The following is a 27,161-nucleotide window of genomic DNA, read 5'->3' on the forward strand; positions in this document are numbered from 1 at the left end:
TTCTGTTGTTAAACATGGAAAAAATAACCAATGTGAGAAAGGCTGATGTGCGTTTCATTAGCTGGAATGTAAAAGGCCTAAATGGGCCTGTAAAAAGAGCTAGAATATTCAATCATCTGAAATACTTAAAATGTGAAATTGTATTTCGTCAAGAAACTCATTTATTGTTAAAAGATCAAGTCAGACTTAGAAAAGCTTGGGTGGTGCATGTGTTCCACTCAAATTTCAATTTAAAAACACATGGGACAGCTATACCGATATAATTCAACAAAATAATTCAGTTCAGTGCTACCACTGCTATTTCAGATCCACAGGTCATTGTCATCGTATCAGGGCTCCTTTTCCACAAACCTGCCTACGTAGACACCCCTACATTCATCTGTGAAGTTGGTGTGATTTTTCATTCGTTCCACTTCATATGAATCTTAATGCTTCTATGGGATGTTGATGTAGGGTACAGTATATCAGTAAACAACTTAACTACACTGAGGAAACAAATCTCTGGTTGCATGTGCATTTGTCTCCACCTTGTGGTTTTTGCACATCTGTCACTCTCGATATTTAAAAATCAATAAAATCAGAGCAGATGTGCACACGAACACTAGTCCTGTTTTTTCAGTAAGAATCACTTCAATTTTTAGGAAAGCAATTTACATGTACAGATATTGGCACAAAAATATAAAATCTGTCATAAATCCTGTATTACATGTATTTTGTAACTTGTGGTGGGAAAAATCCCATACCCGCTCTGCGTGAGTCTTTTACTGCTGAAATAAAGAATCCTGAAAAAAAACCAGAGGTTGCCTTTTGAGTATTTATTCTTTGCACAGAGAAGATTCAATCATCACAACAGAATGCAAACAGTCTCAGTGAGGAAGAACCCCGTGTAAAGTGAACGCACTTTCTTTATACAGAAGGAGCAAAGGTGGGGGCAATGTTACAGACATTTTGGTCTCAAACTGATAGAAACAACAATCAAAAACAAGCGGTGGGACGACCTTTGCGCTGGAACATTCTCATACAACACAGTTACAGTTACCTTTGCACGCACGCCAAGGTTGAATTCTTCTTTTGCGCAACAATCAGAAAGACACATCTGAGCATGTACGCCAACACGATGAAGTTCAACTGAGTTCAGAGAAAACTAAGTAGAAATATATACTCAGTAAAAATGTACCACTACAAACTCTCAAACCATTTGACACGATACTCGTGGCGTTCCTAGAAGCAAAGTATTCGTTAGTACATCAGGTACTACCTGAGAAAAAGTCCAATAGCCGCTGTCTTAAAGTTTGTTCTCCGGAAACATCTCATTAAACACTACATCTGTTCATCGATATAGAAAGGAACACTTATAATAACACCATTATTAGACGGAATAAAGCAAAAGCAGCATCTCCCGTCTACTACGTGTTATTTATCCATATTACTTTACTACACTCAAATAATATGAGTATTAGTAAAACATATTAGTTTAGTCGCTGAGCTGAAAGTATCAATGCAGCTGCACTGAAAGCACAGTTTTCTGTACTCTAAGTTCCTACTCATAGTTTGATGTTTCCTGATACGATGGAGCAGTAGACCTGAGCCGTCAGCGGTACGTAGCTCTTCTCTTTACCATCGAGGATGTAAATAGGGTCCTGGATACGCCCGGGATCGAAACTCTCCTCCACCAACTTCACTTTCATCTGCTTGAAAGTCCCCGTCACCTCCACTGCATTCTAGACAGACGACAGGCACAAAATACTCGGTCAAGTACAGTATCAAAATATCACGACTGCTTCTCTTCACATGCTGCAGACACTGTGAGAAAAAGGCATCGTCCAATATTGACAAGTGATAGAAACATTCCTTTACAACAGAACAATGTTTGTTTTTCAAATATTTTGGATTATTTCAATTTAATATACAGTTTCTTCCAAAAGTGAAATGCAGTAAAGTGTGTATGAAATAAACATACCTGTATTCTTATAAAGCGAGGTCGGGCATATGAAGGCAGGTAGTTAACCACGTGGTTATATATCCTACTTCCATCAAACTGGGCACCTTCATTCACAGTGACAGCTGCCATCCCTATCCGGCCCTCATGTCCTACATTGCCAGTCAAAATTGAAACAGACAAAGCATTTCTTTACCAATTCCTTAACAAATCAATGTCTCTCTTCAATGTTCTGCCATTTGTAAGCCATGACATGACAAAATGTACAGAGGAAATGACCGCTACCTGGCACTTGGACTCCATAAACGTTGGCCTCTTTGAGACAATCACTGAGCGTCAGGATGTCAGACACCTCGTTTGTGGCCACATTCTCACCTTTCCACCTGTTGAACAAACAAGTTGCAACTCATATCGATTTATAAAAAGTACAATTTACAAAATACTCGCGTGAGAAACAAACCACAACAATAAGGTTGTACGTTAAGTTACATTAAAATTCTCCAGTTTAGATAGTTGTGGTAGAAAGAGAGTAACAATAATGGATTGCATCTCAAACGGGAAGTAGATAATCATTTCAATGCAAAAGAAAAACAAAAGCACATTTGGGAGAAAAAGACTAATAAACCGTGTGTTTTTTTTATTTAATAATTTTTCGTTTTTCTAAATTTATACAAAAAGTGGCAGCATTTCTCTTAAACCTGCTGCAGGTAAATTAACGAGTAAAGAGATTCTACTCTACATTAAAATCAGTGTGTACATGAGCTCTGTACCTGAATGTGTCACCCACACGATCCTGAAAGTAAATGAAGTTGTCTTTATCAATCTTCATTAGGTCTCCACTGTTGAAGTAAAGATCTCCCTTCTTGAGAACATTGCGAAGTCTTTTCCTTTCCGTTTGTTCCTCGTTCTGGGCGTATCCCACGAAAGGAGCGATGTCTGTGATCTTCGACACCAGCAGTCCTGTCTCACCTTCAGGAAAAAGACAGCCAGACATGTCTTTTACAGCCGTTGTCTATCAATGGAATACTTTCCCCATCTTCGGGGCCCTGATTTAGTTGGTAAACAAGCCCCTGCTGTCGACAAGATCCAGATGTTATATCGAGGGTCATGGTGCATAAAATAAGCAGACATATATATCAAGTTTAGGCTGGAGTTTCTCCACCTTTGAGCGACTCCACACAGAGGCCGTTAGCATCTCGAATCGGTTCATCCTGCTCCGTGTCGTACTTAATAAGAGTGAAGGGAAACAGCTTCTACAGGAGTAAAGAAGTACATTAGAGTTGCTTTATATGCATTATACAGCTGAATAAAAAGAATCTATTGACAGACATGTGTGATTCCAACAAATGTATATATACATACCTACTTTTACACACACACACTTATTAATTGGCTGTAATTGATAGCAGGAAGAAAGTTGACAGAATATCTTTTTATTTTTCCATTCTTACCTGATGAAAAAAGTTAACTCGCCCAATAGCTCCAATTTTCCCGGCGTAGTTGACAAATCCCACATTTCCCTCTGTGGAGGCGTAAAACTCTCGGACCTGAATGTTTCCGAATCGATTGAGAAACTCCCTCCATATCTCTGCTCTGATCCCGTTGCCAATGGCCAGTCTCACTTTATGTTCCTTGTCATTTTCTTTCTGCATTGTCACATACAAAAAGAAAATGAATAGAGCAAGCATTTTGCAAATATTACAAAAATACATGATTGATAGTTGCTGGAATTGACTGACTAAAAATCTTATCAAACATAGAATAAATAGTGGAGGTGGGAAAAAACACCTGTCAGCAGTTTTTAAGGGGGTTGGTAGAATGTTAGAATGTACTGCTTTTAAACACCAGGGGTGCAAACTCATCGGGGGTGAAAAGGTGGCAAAGAGGCGACGCAGACATATTTTTCTTTTTAAAATCAGCTTAAAAATATTGATTCTAACATGAAGAAACTGTAATAATTTTTACAGTAATAAACATATCGTAGATTACAGTAGGTACACTGTAAAATAGTGTGGTTAACTACCTGCCTTCATATGCCCGACCTCGCTTTATAAGAATACAGGTACGTTTATTTCATACACACTTTACTGCATTTCACTTTTGGAAGAAACTGTACATTAAATTGAAAAAACAGTTCACAATATTTCTGAGCGTCTTAACAATACTATGTTCTCTAAAAACAAGCAAATACTATATAAGAAATACTTTAAATGTGACCCTAAAGTCTACAAGTCCAGAATAATCTGGTTGCCAAGTCACTTGATATGGTCTTCCTAAATTAAGGCCAGCATCTATTCCTAGTGGTGACCAGATACAGACAGACTCGAGGTCACACGGTAAATTGAGACTGCACTTCATGTGATGCAATTAGATACTCTGAATGGCCATACATGTACAGTAGGCAGAATGTGTACAGTTCTCCTAAATACAGCAGATACATCTTTGAGTGATATGAAAAGTATGCAATGCTACTTGAAAAATGTCAGTTTATCATATTAGCACGATATTAGGATGATATTGACATGCATGCAAAGTGTTTCATGCTGTTCAAACCCCTTACACGTAATGACGTAGAAGGCTGTAACCGATAGTTGAGATTTAACGATTTCTATTTTTGTAAGCCAGCTGTGCTACGCTGTGGGAAAGTTATCTCCGACTGGATGTGTCTCAATGGCAGCTTGCTGCAGCCGGTTCACAGTACTCTGTCTCAGCCGCTGTCTCTGTTGAAAGGAGTTTTACACGAAGACGGCAGAGAGGAGGCATGGTTAATCTACAGTGCCATGCCAAAGATCTTATGTGGGCTTGTTTGCCTTGCAATCACTCTACGAAATGAAAAACTGGCATTTAATTAAGAGATACATGGTAATTATATCAAATATGAGACATCAGGTACGACAGTTTACTTATGACATTATGACAGCTCCGTCATAACCACAGATGACTAAAACTGCAATTATATACATTTTAATCGTCCCTTCAATTGTACATTCTGTCCCACAAATATATTCCTTTGAAGGCATTTTCTATTTGTCCCTGATTAAGAGGGCGGGAGACCTTTACCTCCTGCCAGCCCTCGAGGAATGCCAGTGGTTTAGGTTTCAGATGACACCTAAACCAGTGGCACATGATCGAGACACTGCTGCAGAGGCATTTCAACAAAGAAAACCAAGTGGGGTCAACATGGAATGACTTATACTTAGAAGCATGAACAAAACTAAAGGGCAACTTAAAATACGATCAGTCTTCAAAATCTGCAAAACAAATATTGTTCCTACTGCTGAAACATTGTAACGCTGCTCAGTTTAGCAGTTCTGAGCTCTGCGTGGCTGCAGCAACACGATGTAAAAGGCTGAGAACAGTGAAAATCATTTCATAAAAGGAGTGGACTCCGTTAGCCCTCTCCGGCTGCCTTCCGGGCTACACTGAAGCCCTTACTATCATTGATGTATTTAATCAATTGTCTTTACTATTAGTATTATTGTTATTTATTTTGTTTGTTATTGTTCATTCATGTACGTATTAAACTAACTTATGAATATTATTACCTTTTATTTACCTATCTATTTATTTATTTCTCTCTCCTCCTCCTCCTGAAACATACCTGTTATTTAAATATGAATATATGACAAACTTACACAACCCACTTTCATACATGCACACAAGCAATACTCCCACTGAAAAAAACAACTAAAAACCTGAACCATGTTTAAATTATGTCTTTTTCATACGTCCTGTGTTAATCCCTGAATATTTCGTGACATCTTTGTCCGTCTATTTGTCACCTGTTTGTGCTATGTCGCCCTGACGAAGTAAAAAAACGAGAAGAAGAAGAATAAATTTACCTTCGGTGTACTACAGAGGTAACGCATCACCTCTCCTATGTACTGCACAACAGTCACACTGTATTTCCTGCAGTCGTCCCAAAACTGAGAGGCAGAGAACTTCCTCTTCAGAATGATAGTTGACCCTTCACAATAAGACAGCAAAAAAGAAAATTAGATTATGAGCTAATCAGCATAAAAATGGGATGACAATAGATTCAGATCCATTTTTAAGGCTTTCCTTTCAGCAAGTTCTGCACTGTATTTTGACTTGCATTAAAGATGAATTGCTGTACTTTATGTTAAGCTTGAACATTTCCAAAACACTCATGCCAATAACATTAAACTGTATGTCATTTATCAGCTTATTAAGGACGTGATTGTTCTGCAGCGGTGTTGGATATCTCCTAAGATGTGTGTGACTCAGGCTGCTCACCCAGACATATAGGGATGTGAACTTTAGCCAATTGAGAAAGAAGTAGTAATTAGAGGTTTTAGTTGTCCCAGCTCTGTTCAGATTACCGGTTCACAGAGACAAAGGACTCTTTCATTTAGTTTCCCACAGGGACAGAAAAACCAGCGGGAGGAGGAGGATCAGAGGCATCACTTTTTGTGAAGCGTTGAAACGAGTTCATTTCAGTTTACAATTTTGCAGCACTGTAGCCTCATATTTAGGTTGCTGGTGAGAATCCTATAGGGGTCTTGTAACAGAGTGCCATGTGTCTCAAATCTGCATAATGCGCGACGGCCACTGTCTGCACGCACAACCTCTTTTAGTGACAGTTTTCTTTTTTGTTTAAGACTCAAACCATTTTAAGTTTTGTTTGCTTTATGGTACAACAATGTTGCACCTGTGACCTTTCACACTAGGATGGATAGTTTGACATTCAGCTTGCATTAAAAATCACTGGCTTGCAGTTGGAGCCCTTTGGGGTCAACTTGGTGAACTCGAGGACCGATATTGAACCGTGGCAAAGCCTTTGGTGCAGTCTGAATTTGAAACAGTTTGGCCTGAAATAAAACGACGATAGAGTTTTTGTACAGCGATCTAACCAAGCCTTAAATGTAAAACAACCTAAAAACTCCACGTTCGCTCAGTAAAGTGAGTATTCATTTGTCTTAAAGGAATTTCACACAGCCCTCACAAAGTCGTATTTGATTTACACGCTGTTCTTAGCTCGTCTCACCTGTCTCAATGGCGCCCATAAAGCCTATAATGAATCCAGCTGTGTGGTACAGAGGCAGGTTTAGGTAGATGATATCACTGGACGTTACACCGTTTGAAGATAGAACAGCCAGAGCGGCTAAGAGGCGGTTCTGACTGACCACAGCCGCCTTTGGGAGACCTGGAATACAACAAGACACAAACGGCACAAACCTTGACAACAGAAGAACTAACACGTTCGTCGTGGGAACTGATTATCACATGAGACTGAAGGACAAACCCTACCTGTAGTTCCAGAGGTGTAAATATAAACTGCAGGACTTTTGAATGTGATGTGTGATCTGAGGGATCGAGGGAGCGAAGCGTCTGATGCCTCGTCCACTTTGTCGGAGAAGCTCTCGATCCCAGGTGTGTCACAGTGTTTGGTCATCAGGAGGACGGTGACGCCCTGCTCCTTCAGTGAGGGCAGCACATCCTCCACCGCTTCCTTCAGCTCTGGAAAAGGATACAGGACAATCATTCCCACTAAAACTATAGTTTCAGGTTAATATGCAGACATTGGCCCACTACTGGCAGTGACATATGCAACTTTACAAACAAAAACGAATATGATTAAAGCCAACCAAACCCTTGCAAGCTTGGCGTACACTTTGAGTTGTAAGTGTGGATAACAGTCACTGAGAAGATGGAAGACGGTAGTCAGTGAACTTCGGGGATTAGTTCAGGAGACAAAGCAGATGTGGCTGCCGTATGTTGAGAACAATAATATGGTTTTCTTCCCTGACTCAGTTGAAAGCTGTCCCAGGACCCACAAAGGCAAATGTTGAGACCCCTGAAAAAAGTCTCGTCAAACCACCGAGTGAAATTCTCTATATTATCTCGAAAAAAAAAATGTGTCTATATTTTTCACAGAGGCTTGAAATTTAAACTTCAGTCAGATATAAAATAAATTTACAATCAGATTGTTTATTAACTGGATCCCCATTAGCCGACGCCTTGGCGGCCGCTAATCCTCCTGGGGTCCACAGAAAGGACAAAACATAATACATGACGTGAAACAAAGAGTCAAAACAGAACAGTCAGAATAGTTAAAATAGTACCGTCAGATACAAAGTACAGTCAGAGACTAGGATGTATAGTATCAGGACCTACCATATACATGATGCATCCCTAACTTCTTCAAAGAAGGATCAGGAGTCTACAAAGACAATGGAGTTCTAGGAAAAATGGTCAGTGGCCTTGTGAGCTTTTAATTGTTTTTTTAATTGACAGTTTGTTACTTGTATAAGTTACATGAGGAAGGAGTGAGTTCCAAGCTGTTATTGAACGCTAGATCACGGTGCGTTTGAGGAGGTGTGTTCTTGGGGTTGGAGGTAAGTGACCTGAGCTGCCACTCCTTGTGTGATGGTTACGTCTGTTGCATGTGTGTTGTACTTGGTCGAAGAAATATTCAGTTGTGTGATTAAATACTACATTTCTGTAATACGTGAGAAGGCTATAGTGGAATTAACCACGAGAGGCGAGAGTGTAAATATGATGATGATCATCATATATCTTACACAGTATATGATGACGACGATGACGCAATCACTGTTTAATAATGAGGTCAAGTGCCTTCCCCTCCACATGACAGGGTTACATCATTGTGGGAGGTGGTGCATTCAGGATAAAAACCAAAATCCCTTTTCATCTCTGATGAAATATGAACTGTACCAGCCACTTGGCCCGCTGTGATGAAAAGATACTTCCCTAAACAAAAGTTAAATTGAAACAAAAACTGCACGGCATTCCATAAGCATTTTGAATTTATATATTTATCTCTGCACTTCAGGTTGCAAACCCCATGAGGGCCAACACTTTTAACTTCTTTCAAAATGAAAAAGAGCTCGAACCTTTAGGCATGACTGAGGTCAAAATAGCTGCAACCACAAGATGATTTAGTTTCACAGTCGTTAAAATGCGAAGGTCCAATCTGAATGTAGGGCTTGTAAAAGAGCAGGCCTTGCTCTGCCTTAACTTAAAGCAAAGCAAAGCTCATTTACATGATGCATACCTGGGGCCGCGATCAACACTTTGGCCTTGCAGCAGTTAAAGCAGTGCAGCAGAGACTTGGTGCGGATGTTGTGATTGAGAAGAGCCACGGGAGAGCCTAATTTAGCCAGGGCCAGCCACGTGAACATGAAGGCGGGCTCGTTCCCCATGAAAAGGGCCACGGTGTCCCCGGCTTCGTACCCCGGGTGAGACCGCAGCGCGTCGGCTGTTTTGTTGCTCCTCTTGTCCGTGTACGTGTACGAGTAGCTTTCATTTTCAAACGCAATAAAGATCTTGTCCGGTTGCGAAGCGGTCTGCTCCAAGAAACGGTCCAAAACAAAGAAGAGAGGTCTCCGTCTTCGCCTCCACACAAACTTCACCAAAATCCGCAGCAGATCCCCGAAATACAGAACATCCATCCAAAGATACGGGGACAGAGTTCTGAGCGCCACCGGTATGATGAGAACACTTGCTAAAACGACTGAAATCAAAGAGACCAACATCATGTTTTCTCCCTTAAGAGCCACGGGTTGTGTCAAAAAATAAAACAAAAAACAACAACAGTGCAGCTGCGGGCTGCAAAATGGGTTGCGCCAGTAAGGATTGTGCTCAGCGGGGCGGGGCTTTTTCTCAAAAAAGTAGGTTCAGTTCATGGAAAAGGTCAAATGTTTGAATAATCCGGAATACCAATGATTGAAGGGGACATTGCTCAGCAGCGGCGTGTGTCGCTGTGTTCAAACTTGATAAAAGATGGTAAATCTTCCTGCAGCACTGTGTGTTCATGCAGTCATTAGTCAGACCCCCTCCTGAGGGTCACAAGACAAATGGAGCTGAGACATGATTAAAGCAGCAACAGTCAGATTTTGCCACACAAATATCCAACAACTCACAGACATATGAAATGATCGGGGGCCCAACACGCACACGATTGGTATGTAGAGGGCCACAAGCCAAACAAGGATTAGGAACCACTGGATTTATGTGAACTCAATCGAACTCGTAACTCAAGCTGTCAAATGGATTTAGTGTCGGAAAGTAGAAGTATTTCTTCCTCTGACTTGTAGTGGAGTAGGAGTGGCATAACATGGACATTCTCAAGTACAGTACTTCAGTGAATGGTACTTTCTGCCACCGGTAATAGGACCACCCTTGTGTTTAGAGCACAGATTGGACAATTCAGATGACTACACACACGGACACAATAAGACAATAATAATGATGAAGTTTAATCCTCAGGCCCATTTTGTGTACCACACAAAACTATTGGAAACAGGGAAACAGCAGCCCTGGCTCTGTTTAAAGGTACATATGAAAATCTGCAGCATCTTTTTAGATCACAAAATAACATATATTTCTCTTGTTTGTTTCATAACTTTAAAACATATACGTGCAAAACAACATGTTGCAGTTTAATGGGCGGTTATGTGTCTGGCTATTTATTGCAAATAAATTCCTGAACTCATATCAGCCATGCATGTGTCAGCCATGCATGTGTCAGCTGGATTGGATGTTGTTCTGCCCTATGACGATGAATTGATAAATGCAGCGTTAGTTATAAGTTAGGCTCACAAAGTTCTCTTTGTGACCGTTGGACCGGTAAATGATGCTATGGAGCTGAAGGTATCTTCAGTGCATAACCGGTGAACTCTGGGCAGCAGCCTGAGATATATATATTTTTTTCTTTTTTAGAGGGCGGGATATCAGGGGTCACTGAGGTCTTTGGGTTGTGAAACTCTTGTGTGCACAGTCCAGCAGAGCATGTGGTGACACAGCCGGCTATCTATTTCTTTTGATTATGTCCACTCCTTTCTCACCCGTCGCTGTGCTTTGAGTCCTGGTGTGCTTGTTCACATGTTCCAGAACGATGTGATGTCATTGTTAAATACTGCTAATGTTATTACACCACATTGGAGTCGAAAGAGTCAAATGAAGAAGCATGACAAACACACAGAGATAGTAAAGACCGTCTTTTAGGTGATTTATGTGATTGTTTTCCGAATACAATAGACCTGTGGCCTTTTTGTGATTAACACAGGAAACATGAATAAGAGAATATTGGAAAAATACATTACTGGTAGACGTGTATGAAGGTAGATTTGTGTCTTTATTTTTCAAAAGCAAAAAAAAGTTTCAAAAGCAAAAGAAAGTTTCAAAACCAAAAATAAAAGTTTTAAAAGCAAAAAAAAAAGTTTCAAAAGCAAAAAAAAAGTTTTAAAACCAAATATATAAACTGAGAATAATTTATTTGTTAAAAAAAATAAAAGCTTTGGTTTTGAAACAAAAAGTTTTGAAACAAAAAGTTTTGAAACTAAAAGTTTTGAAACTAAAAGTTTTGAAACTCAAAGTTTTGAAACTCAAAGTTTTGAAACTAAAAGTTTTGAAGCCAAAAGTTGTGAAACCAAAAGTTTTGAAGCCAAAAGCTGAGTTGGGTGTAGTGGGCGGGGCATACGCTGCTGAATGTATCAGGAGTTTCTATTGGTCCGTTTGACTTGCGTCTCGTATCTGCATCATCTACTGTAGATGCATCATCTACTGTGGATGCATCATCTACTGTGGATGCATCATCTACTGTAGATGCATCATCTACTGTGGATGCATCATCTACTGTGGATGCATCATCTACTGTAGATGATGCAGATACGAGACGCAAGTCAAACGGACCAATAGAAACTCCTGATACATTCAGCAGCGTATGCCCCGCCCACTACACCCAACTCAGCTTTTGGCTTCAAAACTTTTGGTTTCACAACTTTTGGCTTCAAAACTTTTAGTTTCAAAACTTTGAGTTTCAAAACTTTTAGTTTCAAAACTTTTAGTTTCAAAACTTTTGGTTTCAAAACCAAAGCTTTTATTTTTTTAACAAATAAATTATTCTCAGTTTATATATTTGCTTTTAAAACTTTTTTTTTTGCTTTTGAAACTTTTTTTTTGCTTTTAAAACTTTTATTTTTGGTTTTGAAACTTTCTTTTGCTTTTGAAACTTTTTTTTGCTTTTGAAAAATAAAGACACAAATCTACCTTCATAGACGTGTACTTAAATTAAATACTGAATAAATGAAATCCCTAAAAATGCTTCATGTGTTCAGCCTTTTTATGCAGCAGCAAACAAGGTGTAGCCTATTACAATCTTTTTTCTTTTCTTTTTTAAGTGTTTGAAATCTGTTTAACAGTTGTTTACGGTTCCTTAAACATTTCTTCAGCAGATATAACATTTCTCAAGTCGCTGGTTTTGAAGGAGGGAAAAAAATGCTCTGCACAATGAAAATAATTCTTGATACATTTTCAGACGTATAGTCCATGTAAACGTTTTAGCGCCTCGTAGCCCAGTTGATAAGAATTTGCTGGCGTCAGGGATTGGGTTTCAGAAATGCTTTTTCGAAAGTCACATTGACTCTCACAGCATGACAGCGACCAATAGTCTAAGAGGCACGTAGACCCACCGCTATAAAGTTGGCTTTGGGCTGAGGCGTTTTCATTCATGAGCAAACTGCGAAGTGGATCCTGCGCTGCCGTTTGATTTCACTGACACGTTCACTATTACATTGGACAATGCTGCGAGTCAGGTGTCTGAGAGGAGGTAGCAGGGGGGCCGAGGCGGCCCATCTGATCGGAGCCATGGTTGGTATTGTGATGGTTTTAATGTCTTCAATTTTTTTCCTTCCAAAAATGTTAGAAAAATTAAATTGGGGGGGGGGGGGGGTTAAAAAAAAGCACATATCAGTAAACGTGAATAAAGAAAATATGTTTTGACATTTTCTTCACTGCTACATCTGAGCTGCTTCATTCACTTGGGATCAGTTTAATTCAGTTATTGATTATTGTTTTTTTGGTGTGTGGGGGTGTGATTGCGCATTTTAGTTGGAAGTAGCTACAATTTGGAGGAAGAACAAAAAACAACTCGGAGATCATCTCAAAGAGACCTTGGTCAAAAGATTGATTTGTTTCTAACAGCTGAGAGAGTTTTTTTGGTTCCTTGAGTGAGTGAACGGCTGTTTGCCACAGATGCGCTGCCAGACTCAGTTACACTGTAGCTGACCCTGAGTCAGCAGAGGACTCTCTGTGGAGATAGCGGCTTCTTAATAGCATGTGAACTTTACCACCAAACAAATGAGCCTTTCTGAAGCAGATATCTTTGTTGCTTACCAGCTTCTACTGTTTTACTGTGTTTGAATTGGCCTTTGTGTGTGTGAGCTGCCAGCCACGTCATTTTTTTATTCAACTTAAAACTAAAATGAAATTATAAACAAGCAAACAGCAATGGTAACACACACGCATTTGTTTTATTACAACTAATATACAGAGTCTATCAATATGTGTAATTTATTGTATCTGAAAAAGGTTGATTACATCTTACAACATGCCTTTCTCAGTCTCTGTAGTTTCACAAAACTGAGGGGCTTCTTTTTTTGTGCTGCAGAACATAAAAAAAATCAACAACTTGTGCTTCATTTTGTTCACTCCTCAGCTTGGCCGGGCGGTGACTGGATGGGTGCAGGGGGCCTTCCAGAGCACTTCCAGTGCAGCAGCTGCACAGCAGCGCCATGCTGTTGAACATGTTACTGAACATGTTACTGAACATGTTACTGAGCCCGTCCAGCAGGAGTGTCCTGTGTGCAGCTACAATGAATGGGACCCTCTTGAGGAGGTGATCGTGGGTCGCGCCGAAAACGCCTGTGTGCCTCCCTTCACCGTGGAAGTGAAAGTAAGCCATAATGTTAAGATGACTTCTGTGAGCCACATCTCACAATGCTCACGAGTGGGCCACTGTTGTGCAGGTAAAGAGCTACTAAGGTGTGCACTGTAAGGCAATGAGATTAACTCCAGATTGTCATTTTGTGAACCTCTCAACAGGCTAACACATATGAAAAGTATTGGCCCTTCTACCAGCAGTATGGGGGCCAGTGTTTTCCTGCGGACCACTTGAAAAAAGCTGTTGTTGAGATTGAGGAAATGTGCAATATTCTGCACCACGAGGGCGTCACTGTAAGGAGGCCGGAGCCCCTCAACTGGTCCATGGAATACAAAACTCCAGACTTCACATCATCAGGTAAAGAACGAGACAAAGCAGAAGTATCACGCATTGATTAGGCTTTTAAATATGTTTTCATTCCCCATTCATATCAAAAGTATGTCTAAAATGTGTGCGCAAAGAAGTAGTTCACAGCTCAAAGCCAGTAAGAAGACACAAGTACTAGTACAATGTTGAGGTACTTTACTTGAGTATTTCCATTTACTGCTGATTTATTCTCATAAATAATAACAAAATGATGATATAACACTGACAAGGCCTATTCTACCCAACTAGTACTTTTACTTTTGACACTTTCACTTGTAGCCTACTCATGTATTTTTATAATGTAATGCTACTTTTACTTCAGTAAATGATCTGAATACTTCTTTCACCTGCTGGTCTGTTATTTTTCTGTTATAACAGCGCTCAAATTGTATTTTATAGAATATTTGATGTAAGCTAATGGTGTATTGCTGAATCGGTTGCAGGCATGTATTCTGCCATGCCCAGAGACATCCTCATGGTTGTGGGGAATGAGATTATCGAGGCTCCTATGGCCTGGAGGGCTCGCTTCTTCGAGTACAGAGCTTACAGACCTTTGATCAAGGAGTACTTCAGAAATGGTGCAAAATGGACCACTGCTCCTAAACCCACGATGGCCGATGAGCTGTATGATCAGGTGAGGCCTTATCTTGTGAGATTAGGACAGCACATGTTAAACGGTTGAAGAGTGGACTGTGCTTTTTGAGGGATTAGCGTTTTTTATCTCCATTATAAAGTTGAACCCTTACTAAAACACATTGTTTAGGTTCTCCATATCACCACAGGCCACACACTGATCCATTGAGTGTAAATGATTACTTTGTGGGGTCTTTCAGGACTACCCCATCCGCACAGTGGAGGACAGAAACAAGCTGGCTGCCGAGGGGAAGTTTGTGACCACAGAGCACGAGCCGTGCTTCGATGCTGCCGACTTTATCCGAGCTGGGAGAGACATTTTCGTCCAGAGGAGTCAGGTATGAAGGCTGTCACACTTGTGAGCACGTCTGCCGTCTGATAGGGAGGGTGACCCCAGCTACAAGTACTGACGTCTATAGTGTAGACGTTTTTTAATGTGAGTCACGTGCAGAGTGACATGCTACGTGCAGAATGAAAGATTAGATAAAGCAAGGATTTGCTTCAGCGAAACTCGAGATGACATACAGAGGTCTCTGCGTGCGTGTGAACACCAATTTGCCATTTATTCACTCAAAACTAATACAGGTACATACAAGTTTAAGAATGTACAGCTCAAACCTCCTCCACTGTTTTGCAGGTTACAAATTACATGGGAATTGAGTGGATGCGCCGCCATCTGGCTCCAGACTACAACATCCACATCATCTCATTCAAGGACCCTAACCCCATGCACATTGATGCAACTTTTAACATCATCGGGCCAGGACTGGTGCTGTCAAACCCTGATCGTCCATGTCGCCAGGTACTGTAGGACAGGAAAGGTGGCCTTTCAACTCTCACAGTGTCGTGTGCTGCCCTCTTGTGGACGGATGCTTTAACCTGGAGTGCTCCACGTTCACTACTTCTCTTTGTCCTCTTCCTCAGATCGACATGTTCCAGAAGGCTGGCTGGACTATTGTGAAACCTCCGAAACCTCTCATTCCTGATGGTGTGTACTGAAAGTCATCTTTTCCTACATAAGAAAAACATTTTAAGTTGTTCGTCATAAATATACCTTCCCTCTCCCTTTCTATGTAGACCACCCACTGTGGATGTCCTCCAAATGGCTGTCCATGAACGTGCTGATGTTGGGTGAGAAGCGTGTTATGGTTGACGCCAACGAGAGCACAATTCAAAAAATGTTCGAGAGCCTCGGTGAGTTCCTAAATTAAACTTGTTCCATCTTTATTTTTGCAGCATTTAAGATTCATTTCAACAGATGTTCTGATCATCTGTATTAAAATACTCTGTATTTGAGCCATGAATGTGTTTTTGTTGCAGGTATCAAGACCATAAAGGTGAATATACGCCATGCCAACTCCCTGGGTGGTGGCTTCCACTGCTGGACAACCGATGTCCGCCGCCGCGGTACCCTGCAGTCCTACTTCAATTAGTCATGCCAGAAATAGGCAGTTTTTATTGAGCTTTGAAGATTAAAGCGTCAGTTTGGAATTTTGCTTCCACTGTAGTTATCGAATCTTAATTGTCAGTCAGCTGAGTATGTACACACTAATCACAAATCTACTTCTGGCAAATTTCTTTGAAAAAGTATTTGAAATCCCGAAATGAACATGTATGAACTGTTTTGACTCTGCTGTGCATCACAGTGCCTTTGCCAACAGCTTTGTCCTGATATCTATATGTCTCTATACACATGCTCAACAGCAACAAATTAACATAACTTTACTTCAATCAGTCATCTCAATATTAACTGCATTTCTGGCCTGGCTATTGTGAAGCTGAATTGTTTATGGCTCATACATCTAAAAGTCATAACGTTGAGTACAAGGTACAATTTGGTATGTGAAAGTCATCAAACAAGGAGGAGAGAAGCTACCTCCTCATGGAAAAGTCAAACACCATCTTTTTCCAACGTTTTTATTATTTTTTATTCAAACAAATGTACAAAAGTTGTTAAGTAGGTCATTAAACAATATAAATTTCTTATCTCTAGTATATTGTTTTGTAAAGATTTTAATTGATTCAACAGACAAAGTTCTATTTATATTTTTCATACTCTTGATTCGATTATATATTTACTTAAAAAGTTTGCGGTCCATATCAGATATTGTGTACCTTTTGCTTTTTCTCCTATTGCAAGCTGGGCCAGTTATATGCTACTCGTCATTCTCACTGAACTGATCGGCTGCTTCTGTGTGCAAAGCTAATATGCCTCAAGAACGAAACGTGTTTTGTGGTGAAGATGTTTTGTGATTTCTTTGCTGCCTCGTTTATATAGGATGTTTAAGTCTTGAGATTTATTTTTAATACAATGAATCCAAGGGAAGCTTTGGCTCAGCAGATGAATGCAAGTGATGTTTTGTATTATGCAACACTATTAAATGTAATTGTCAAAAAGAGTTGTGCGTCAGTTTTTTTTATTTTATTGTTTGTTAATTTCACACGTTCGTGTTTGTTAAGTGTAAACGTATTGCAGCTTTGCATATCTCAAGTGGTGCGAGAAGCACTGAGATATTTTACTTCATCAAAAGTGTGAAGACGCTGAAGTTAAAATGACTTCATTACACGTAAAAGTCCTGCAGTCAAAGGTTTTACCTGATTAAACGTACAGGAGTATTATCAGCATCAATGCACTTTAAGTATCAAAAGGAAAAGTACTCATTACACAGAGTGAGTCCTCATAATGTTATGTCTGTTTTGTATATTATTCAAATATGTATGTGTGAGCAGCATTTAAAATCTCAAAGGGGAGTTATTTAACTGCTTCACATACTGTTTTGATGACTAAATGTTTTAGAGGCTGTTCATATATCTTTTTAACTTTTAATCTGAAACATAACTTGTAATTTAAGTAACGCAGAGTATAAAGTAGCATAAAATGGAAAAACCTGAGTGAAGGTACATCATATGGTAAATATTCTGATACAACATTTAGCAGAATAGGTCAGTGAGGGTCACAGATCTGTGACACCTCTATGTCTGTAAACATTAACCAGGCTGGTCAGTGGGAGAAATATTGCATCATATATCGTTATGTAAACCAGATTACTGCAAATACAAATGGAAATGGTGACTTTACTGTAACGATTAAAAAGTTCACTGCTTTATTTATTCATTACTTTTTTTTAAAGAAGGCAGGGTCTCTAGATTGATTCTATTAAATTGAAGGCTTGTAGTCAGAGGTGCTATTTTCAGGTAATTTATGTGCAAAAACTGTAAACGTAGGTGAAATGTGTAATGAACAATTGATGAAGTGACACAGTACAAGACAAAATATCAGTCTCAAGATCCGCAGTATCAAAATATTGTGGTATAAGTGGTGCTCATAAATAATCACTCACATTTGACTGAATGTATTTACTGTACTGTCTCATACTGTATTCTGCCATGTCTGCACCTCTGAACAAATGCATGTCCTCTTTAGAATAAAAAAGTTAACTTTGATTTTCATTTCATTCTCTGGCACCGTACCGTATGCAGCTTACAGGAGAATACACTTCACGAGATCTATTTATGACCGTCTCGGTATTTTAATGTTCTTCTCAATTAGAAATGACAACATGCTGAAAATGTAGCAGTTGATGTCTGCATTCTGCTGCCTTTTAGTAGTGGTAACTACGCATCGCACCCCGACGTTTATAGAACAATTCTAATTTGTTTCTGAATGATGCAAAAAAAAACGATGTTGCTGTATTTTAAATTTGAGGTCATAACAGCAAATTCTGCTGTATCTGATGGGAAATGTATTGATATAATATATTATGTAATATTTTAGCATATGAAATGGTTTTCTTCAGTGTGCAACTCATCTAGCAAATTACATTTGCGCCGAAGAGGCAAAGAAGACACAAGACAACGTGTATTATTCTGATCCAGAGCCTATAAACAAATCTGCCAACTCAACACTTCCTTCACACTCCAAATGCTTCTACGACTTCACATTAAATCTCAATACTTTGTTTACTCCCTCGCAAACTCTCAAATGCCTCCATCTTTAGCTGTTATTTGATTTATTTTTCAAGACCGCACTTACACAATCTTCATATTCTCTGATGTAAATCTTGCTGCAGCACTCGTTGCTCCTGAGAGCATCACTTTAAACCGAAGCCACATACTGTAGTGTCCTGTGAAGTGTGAACAATGGCCTTGAAATAAAAAGCTCGGATTCACAGTGGTGGAAAGTAACTCAGTGCATTTACTCAAGTAATGTATTTAAGTTCAATTTTGAGGTACCTTTACTTTACTTGAGTGTTTCCATTTTCTGCTAATTTATTTAAAAAAAGGAACTATTGTATTGTGAATATTGTACTTTTTACTCCACTATATTCATTTGACAACTTTGCAGATTGAGATTAATAACACAAAATATGTCACACATCAATGATGTCTTATTCAATGTTAAGATAAGAAAAGGTGTAAACATTAATGCATCAATAATTATAATCAAATGATAGATTATTCTGCAATGGATATCCTGCATGATGAGTACTTCATACCTTTGGTACTAAAAGTTTTGACGCGAATACTTTTGTCCTTTCACTAAACTAATAACAAGTTAAACTTTGACTGAAGATCTTTTACTTGTAAGAGTATTTCTTCACTGTAACTAGTATTACTTTGACTGAAGTAAAAGGTCTGAGTACTTCTTCCTGCACCGCTGATGAGTAAACAACTACTTGAGGATTGACCTGCAGTCAGGAGTGGCCCATATTTTAGGGGACAGAGTCCGTATTCATCATTTCCTCAATCTGATTGACCTTTTTCAGACCTGACATCATACGCCTTCATTGGGAGCACAACGGCTTGCTGCCAGCAGACGCATCCTGGCTATGTGCGAACCCTCTGACACTGAGCACAAGCACGCTGCCTATTTAACTGCTTCACCTTTGTCACAATGGGGTCCTGATCAGGCACTGCAGGGTGAACCCTATGAGGCTACAGCTGTGGCCTGAGACCATCCTGCGGCTGCCTCCTGCACCGATAAATCACATTCAGAATCACCCTCTGGATTGAAGGTGACTGTGTGTCAGCGACAGGTTCACGAGAAGCCAAGTCGCTTCTCTTCACAGCTGTTCAGTCTTTTTGTTTTTCCTTGCTTCTATGTAAGCCTAGTCTTCTGCAGCTGGATTGCTTGTTTGTACAGCTGCCTACTTACGTAATACTGCGGCTGCCTCAACAACTGCTCTAAAAAGGAGAATTGATTGGGATCTGGTAATGATTAGGCTTAAATGTCTGTGGTCATCTTCTCACATTCCCTTGAGTATGTGTGACTTTACTAGGTCTGAATTAGGTCCAGAACAGTCAGCCAGAGAGGATCCACATGTTCAAATCTGAAGCTTGAGGGGGTCATGTTGTCTCAAAAAAAAAAATGTCTTTACCCATATTGGGACAAACAATAGTTTGTGGTGGAAATAAAATAGAAAACGTGAGTAATAGAAAAGAGAAATGCTGTTGATCCCCTTTCTGGCAGCGGTAAATAACCACATCTTTCAAACGTCATGCCCTGAGTTTGTAACGCAGGATTTCTGTTATGAATTTGTGGACTTCCTTCCAGGACTTATTTAACAGCTGTTTTCACAGGCTGGCTTGTTCTAACCATGAAGAGTAAAGTGACCTTTAAGTGTAAAAATGGTTGGAGTAACTCTTTCATGTGTTGATTTATATCCAATCATATCTTTTATGACAAATTAGAACATTGACAAAACAGAAAATAATAGAATAATGCACAATTTTGTGAGACGAATGTTCAATGAAAGTCCTTGGCCTCCCAGTCTAAATATAGCCTCAAGGTAACAAGAGTCATAACACTATCACCAATATACAGTAGCTAACTCACTGTAATATGAGCATGATATCCAATGGGAAGCTTTGCTGTTAGACTTTTATGAAAACATTTTGTCAAAATGGCTTATGCGTATCGTTCCTCTGTTTGTCATCCAAACAACACGATGTTCTTTGCAGATTCCCTGATAGTATGTGCAGACAACACTTACTATCTTCATTTCAAAATCTGAACAGATACTTGAGTTACTGCCAAATGCTGCGCTGCCCAGTTTACACTCTTGTCTGCCGTCATGTCCAGGTGGTTTTATAGTCATTTTACAGAACAAGGCGGAAATGTAGACGTCTTGGGCATTAAAAACAAAACGCTGTTTTTGTTTTGTTGTAATATTTGCATTCAAATTGAAATCATTTAATAGTTTACTGCCTTCAGAAGAAAACGTCTAAACACTTTTTAAAATGTTATTAAAAAACATTTTGTCACAGTTGACAGTAGAGAGCAACAGAAAACATCAGAATCAGAATCAGAACCGTTTATTGCCATTGTATGTTACAACAATCAACAACAATCAACAATGCAAAGTAGAAACAAATTAAATTGACAGAAAACATAAGATAAAGTAAAATATAAAATAAAGTGGAGTATAAGACAAAGTGAAATATAAAATAAAGTAAACGTGTGTTAGATTTAGATAACAAGAAAAGATTAAGATGTGTCTTAAATTATCAAATAATTGCACTAAACCCCTAAAGTTATATCAAGACTTGTGTGGAGAGGTACAAACTTTTTTTTAAATATATGCTGTATATTCTATTACGGTAACATGAATAAGTTTAAAGTCACTATTTGTAGAATATGGAAATTCACTCATTTGGCGCCCCCTTGTGGATCAAAAAAGACACTGAAGTACACTTCACTGCACATGTTGGGCAGTTGTCACGCACTTTCCGGAAGTGGTGAAGGGCACAATTTGGTTTTAAAATCTGTTGCAAAAACAAACACGGCCAAAGTGGAACATGTTTTCTTGTTGATCTACAATCAAGCAACGGAAATGTTGGACAGTATGCCAATAAGATCACAGCATGTCCTTGATTAAGAAATTAAATCTAAGTTGTGATCATTTGTGTATCTTTAAGTGGAAATGTTCTACTACAACTACAAATCCATTCACCACTATTGTAGAAGAGAGTGAGAGGAGTCTCAGAAATTCCCCCAAATAACACCTGCAAATAACACGGAATCGATAAAATACAACCATTGTTAAGTAGGAGAATATTGTTTTTTCCTAATTTGGTTGACGTTACTCTTTAAAGAAAACTGTCTTCTATCTGTCTGCTATTGTGAAAGTGCTGATGTTTACAGCTTCTGGACGATGTGACATCCAGCTGTTTGTTTACTGCCTGAAAAACACATTAACTGGTTTGGAAATATCAATAAGAAAATTAATTTCACCCGGCAAATCCAAGCTAATTCTGATGAAGGTTATGAATAATCGCAGTTCATAGGTAGTTCAGCTTTATCTTTGGTTTATTAGTTAGAGGGAAACAAAAAAGGTTTTGGCCTGATTGGAGGCTGAATATCAACATTGACATTCAAAGTCTAATATCACAAATGCAGACGTTTGTTTGACACCGAAAAGCTATTTTTTACAACAGAAGACTTTTCAAATATACTGTACAAGCTTAAGTGAATATCATGCAAATTTTCATACAACAAATCAATGCTGATCTTTATTTGGTTTGTGTATTTTAGATGACAAACACTCAACGGTGACATATTCCAAAGGAATTTGATCAGGACAATTGGAAAAGACACGACTGACACAAACATGAACACATAGTAGACAAAACCTGCTGCAGACAGTAAACAAATACACAATGAAACACCTTTCCTACAGTGGCCCAACTAGAGAAGCAGCACAAAGTACGGTGATGATAACTGATAAACACGCCTCAATGACAGAAATGGCAAAAAGGCAACAGTAAACATGTCATCCCCTCATGAATAATGCAGCCAGTGAAAGCTTAGAAAGAATTGAACAAGATCTGGATTTGTTTATATGATGTCATCAGTCATCTCCAACATAGATTTTATTTAACACTTACATTCATTGGATCAAACTCGTGTGTTTTTGTTCCATAAGAGCAATAAAACATTTGAGGCTGTGATTTTGAAGTTGGTTTAAAGTAGTTCGGTTTTTTGTTTGATGCCCGGTCTAAAGAAACTTACCACATCCTCGTGATGAATTGCTTAAAGCTCAATCAAGAAATTATTATTGAAACTATTGAACAGATACATTTACTTATAAAGGTGAGTTTACTTGTCATCGGGAGCATTACTCTGCCTGAGTCTTAGAAAACACTCCCGGTGATCAGGTTTTCAGGTTTATCTTAATTTGGCCTTGAAGTCTACATGAAAGACAGGTGTGTCTAGAGAGAGGGGGTCTAATGAAAACATGCTATTTGTTGCATTGTGGGAAACATAGGATCCCACATTGTTGGAGCTTATTGGGACTACAGTCAGGACATCTCTGCCTCTTGGTTTCTGATCATTCCTTTCCTTCGCTGTCTCTTGCAAGCCAGCTTCATGAAAGGGTTGCTAAATTGTTGTAGTGCTCCTTTAAAATAATCTACGCCTTAAATTGTACCTTGTATACTGTAATGCCTTGTATACTGTAATGCCTTGTATACTGTAATGCACACGCTCCGTTTGTGTTGCACACTCAGTGTCTTCTGTGGGCTTCAAATGAGACACGTCAAGTGACAGAATGCTTTGTGATGCCAGTTCCACATTATGGGCTGATTTTAGCTTCAAAGAAGTGTTAAAAACAGCGTTGGTATCACGTGGTTTGTCCACCAGAGGGCGATGACAAGTTTATTTTTCAACTATAAAATGTTCTGTTCAGCTCAGCTAAACAAAACCTGAACAAAACATCACATTTACCAGCTGAAACAGCAAGACTGGTATTGTTTTCACCTTGTGAGTCTGTGTGTGTCACTAGGGGAAAATGTGCTCCAGAGACACCTGCTGCAACAGGAACTACAGGAGAGGAGGTTCTGAGGACATTGTCTGTCTGTCTGGACAGATATCGTCCCCGCAATAGCATCATAAGCGTGCAAGATGCAGTCACAACACTTTAAAGGTGTGTAGCTGAGAAAAAAAAAAGAAAAAGGCATGGGGGTTAGAAAGTAGTGTGGGGATTTTATTAATATTGCATGACAGCAAACAAAACGCTTTGGGATTTTAAATGTGAATACTTTTTCATTACAGTGCATTAGATCATTCACGTATATGCCTGTATGTTTTTTGTCAAATAAGGTGCCTTTAAATGTAATTTATTTTGTCCCAGTTGGTTTTCCAAAAAGCTCTGACATTCGACCAGAGAGGTTTTACTGGGTGTTGAAAAGCGCTTAACTTCCTCCGTAAATTGTGTTGCTGTGCCGCAGATATAACCGTGAAAACCTCGCAACAAAAAACAGCTTTCGCCCGGTTTACATGTGTGCAAATCTGCAGAAAACGTCGAGACAGCTTATTACCTACAAACAGCTCCGTCCGTGTTCGTCTGAGCGAGTCCCTTTTCCTGCTTTCAAAGTTCCCACGGAAAGCGGAGGACCACCCAGCCGAGCCGAGCACGACGCCGATTAGCTGCGCGGAGCTCATTTGCATTAACGTCAGTAAAGGCTGTAGGTCAATCCTTGCGGGTGCTTTTATTGGATGTGCCGCTGTCAAGCAGTGCTGAAGAATTGGAAGGGCAAACGCCAGAAAAGGCAGAGAAAAGACAAACATCAAATCAGCATTATGTAGCTCAGTCCTGCCTTACCTCCGCTCGGTCACCGCGAACAGTCCTGCCGTCCCCGATTTCACATCCGAAACTTGTGGACACGGAGCGGTCCTGTTTTTTTATTTTTTATTTATTTAATTTTTTTTAATTTTTAAGATTTTTCTCTGTGTGTCTCTCAAGCGATTGCATTCTCCAGAGGCAGTACCTCCACATATTTGGTTACAATATGACAGCCTCTGCATCCTTTTTTGCCTCCGGAATGAGAGAAAACCGTGGCGCCTGGTGACACTGTAGCCAACTGCGCCCGGGTTTGGACCTCTTCTATCAGGCGGATCATCCTCAGCCGGGCAGCGGATGTCTGAATGGATATATGCAAGCCATCCAGCAAGATTTCCCCGCTTCCTAAATTGGCGAATGTGGGCTGATAAATGGAGTGTTCTGTCGGACTACATAATGGCATTATGTTTCACGGAGGGTGTTTGACATCGGAGCGACCGGCCAGAATAACACCCCGCAGTGTGAATATTTCAGCCTGTTGATGATGAAGCGCTCAGGACTGGAGCAAAGTGTCGTGAGAACTGGTTTATGGCCCGTGTCTTGAGCTGAAGTGGCCAACCAGATCGTTTAAGAGAGAGGGCGAGGGGGTTGGGGGGGGGGGAGGGGAGGGGGGGGGGGGGGGGAGAGAGAAAAAAAAAATTAAAACATCATTTTGATGGCTCCGGGGTGGGGGAGGACGACTACTTATAAAACCTTGGACTCAAATTATGGATAAAACTATTGCATGAAGCTGGCGGGGGGACTGCGTGGTGTGCTTTTTGAGGTCCAGGCTACTTAGATAACAGTGAAGTTGAGGAGTAATGAGAAAACGGTGATGTGGTACGAAGAAGGAGAGAATAGGAGCCAGAGAGAGGGATACAAATCGCCCAGGGGGATCTGAGCAGCTCAGCTGAAGAACACTGGAATCCAAGTTTAAGATAGCTGCTTTGATTAAGGACCTCCAATTAACTTCCATGTGAAAGAGAGAGGGAGGAAATCAGCTTCCTGGTCAGGGGGTGGGGGATAGAGAGAGATATTATTCATGACTTGTGTTAGAGCCATTGGAGAACCGGCTTTTCTGTGGCCTAGATGATACATATATATATGTATTTATATATGTATTAGAATAGTAAACCTTAAGAGGAAGACTGGACCCGAACAAACAAAAAGAAAGGGCGAATGACACTCGGGTAGCCTCAAAGTAAAGCACTTGCGCAAAAAGCAAAAGGCTGAAGTGGGTTGAAGCATGGGCTGTGCTTCAAGTATTCATATCTCTGATAGGGTGGTCTACCACAGTGGAAAAGAGTCCGAGGATTCCCACTCACCCCAGCAGACTAATACCACTCAGCATCAAGGAAATCCTGCCTTGGGACTACCCCTAAAACCCCCGAGCTGCAAGGTGAGGGAACCTACATTCATTACATTCACAGTGACACAGGAACAAAATGTGTGTGTATGGGGGGGGGGGGGGGGGGGGGTCGTTTCCATAATAGAAAATAAATACATAAATCACATGATAATGATGTTTAGGACAGCAAACAACCAGATTTAATGACAATAAATGACCATAAAAAGGGGAAAAACAATAAAGCCACTATAAATTTGACTAAAACAGGCACAACCTACCTGCATTCCTTTTTTTTTTTTTTTTAACTCATTCGAAACTATTTCATTTTTCACACACCGATTTTGCTGCTTTTTTAATTTAGAGGAACTCGGCCACGGTCCACACTCCCCTGAGTTCTTGTTCTCTTTGCAGTTTTTATGGAAGAGCCACGATAAAGCAAACATTTGTAGCGCTTTTCAGCCGCTTCTTCAGATGTACGCGATCTGCATGATCTTACAGCCGGAATAAAGCACTTTATACAACCAGGATCTGACCTCTATAGTCAAACACTGCTCAGTTGACAGAGCTTTGGCCTCGGCTTCTCCGTGCTACCAGCTCTTCAAGAGGATGTCCTCTCGTATCGAAGAGGCCTAAAGTTTGTGTTTCAAGCAGAAAATGAGACAAGTAGTTTGAAGGTGTAAGGCGGACAGGCATATCTGAATGGAAAGTAGGAGCAGGTATTGAAGGATTGAGTGACAGAACAGCAGCAAGTTTGCCATCAGTGCGTTACATCACCGCAAATAATTACACTAACGGAGGAGAACCAAATGTGCTGAGCCTGCTTTGATGCAGGGACCAAATAGGTGCTTCTAATCAAGATGATGGTGATTATTGTGGTATTTGTGTATTGTATAAGAGGTCACACGAGTGCAACCTATCACTATCATTCAGACTAACAGGCCGATGTGTGTTTGGAGGAGAGACAGATGGAATTTGTTGCAGCAGACTAAGACGTCAAGATCCTGGTTTTCAAAAGGCCTCATCCCATTTGTAGAAAAGTGAGAAATCAAGCAATATTGATTTGAGAACAGTTATTCCATCTCTAAATGAAGAATAATTATGTGGAGGCCTCGCGCAGTGGCACACAGGAAGCTGGTACGGGAATGTTTGCATGTTCATCTGCAGATGTCTGCAAACACAAAACGTCCGTCGAGGGGATAAAAAGGGAAAAAGTGTGATCTTGTGAATTTTAGTAGTGCATAAGTGCGTCGGTTGCTGTCATGTGTGCATTTGTCTGACAAACCGCAGGCTATTTGAGGGCCTCTGTCAAGCTGAATTTTGTGGCCAAATGTCACTGCAGGATGCAGTGAGAAGTGAGTGTGACAGATGCCCCCATGTCAAGACGCCCACTGTGCCTTTGATTGAATTAGTCCCCTGATTGAGTTAGACAAATGGTATACAAATCTCCATCGGCTGGAAATGGTTAATCCCTGTTCTGTGAGGTGTCATCTTTAACGTCCTCGCCCCCCAGCGAGGGGCCGGCTTTATTGTTACCATAACGTATAGAAAAGTAAGTTGTGGTTGCTTTCA

General features: G+C 40.0%; 3 protein-coding genes across 3 annotated transcripts in view; 2 read left to right on the plus strand and 1 right to left on the minus strand.

The window, feature by feature from the left end:
• Positions 1-805: 805 nt before the first annotated feature.
• LOC306796082 (long-chain fatty acid transport protein 2-like) lies at positions 806-9,648 on the minus strand. The gene is made up of 10 exons (XM_079294860.1): positions 8,979-9,648; positions 7,211-7,420; positions 6,948-7,106; positions 5,782-5,906; positions 3,391-3,585; positions 3,102-3,192; positions 2,710-2,908; positions 2,225-2,322; positions 1,961-2,091; positions 806-1,721 (listed from the first exon to the last, which is right to left on the minus strand). The coding sequence occupies exons 1-10, from the start codon at positions 9,460-9,462 to the stop codon at positions 1,545-1,547; spliced, it is 1,869 nt and encodes a 622-aa protein (XP_079150986.1). The 5' UTR covers positions 9,463-9,648; the 3' UTR covers positions 806-1,544.
• Positions 9,649-12,412: 2,764 nt separating this feature from the next.
• On the plus strand, positions 12,413-17,044 carry gatm (glycine amidinotransferase (L-arginine:glycine amidinotransferase)). Its single transcript, XM_079289812.1, has 9 exons — positions 12,413-12,574; positions 13,422-13,658; positions 13,808-14,003; positions 14,456-14,646; positions 14,846-14,983; positions 15,283-15,447; positions 15,570-15,633; positions 15,723-15,839; positions 15,966-17,044. The coding sequence occupies exons 1-9, from the start codon at positions 12,506-12,508 to the stop codon at positions 16,076-16,078; spliced, it is 1,290 nt and encodes a 429-aa protein (XP_079145938.1). The 5' UTR covers positions 12,413-12,505; the 3' UTR covers positions 16,079-17,044.
• Positions 17,045-25,023: 7,979 nt separating this feature from the next.
• The window catches only part of pde8a (phosphodiesterase 8A), a 37,551-nt gene continuing 35,413 nt past the window's right edge, over positions 25,024-27,161 (plus strand). The window contains 1 exon segment of the mRNA XM_079286537.1: positions 25,024-25,643. Coding sequence (XP_079142663.1) covers positions 25,491-25,643 — 153 coding nt within the window. The 5' untranslated portion in view covers positions 25,024-25,490.

This window comes from Melanostigma gelatinosum (genome assembly GCF_949748355.1).
Source record: "Melanostigma gelatinosum genome assembly, chromosome: 2".
Lineage (NCBI taxonomy): Eukaryota > Metazoa > Chordata > Actinopteri > Perciformes > Zoarcidae > Melanostigma > Melanostigma gelatinosum.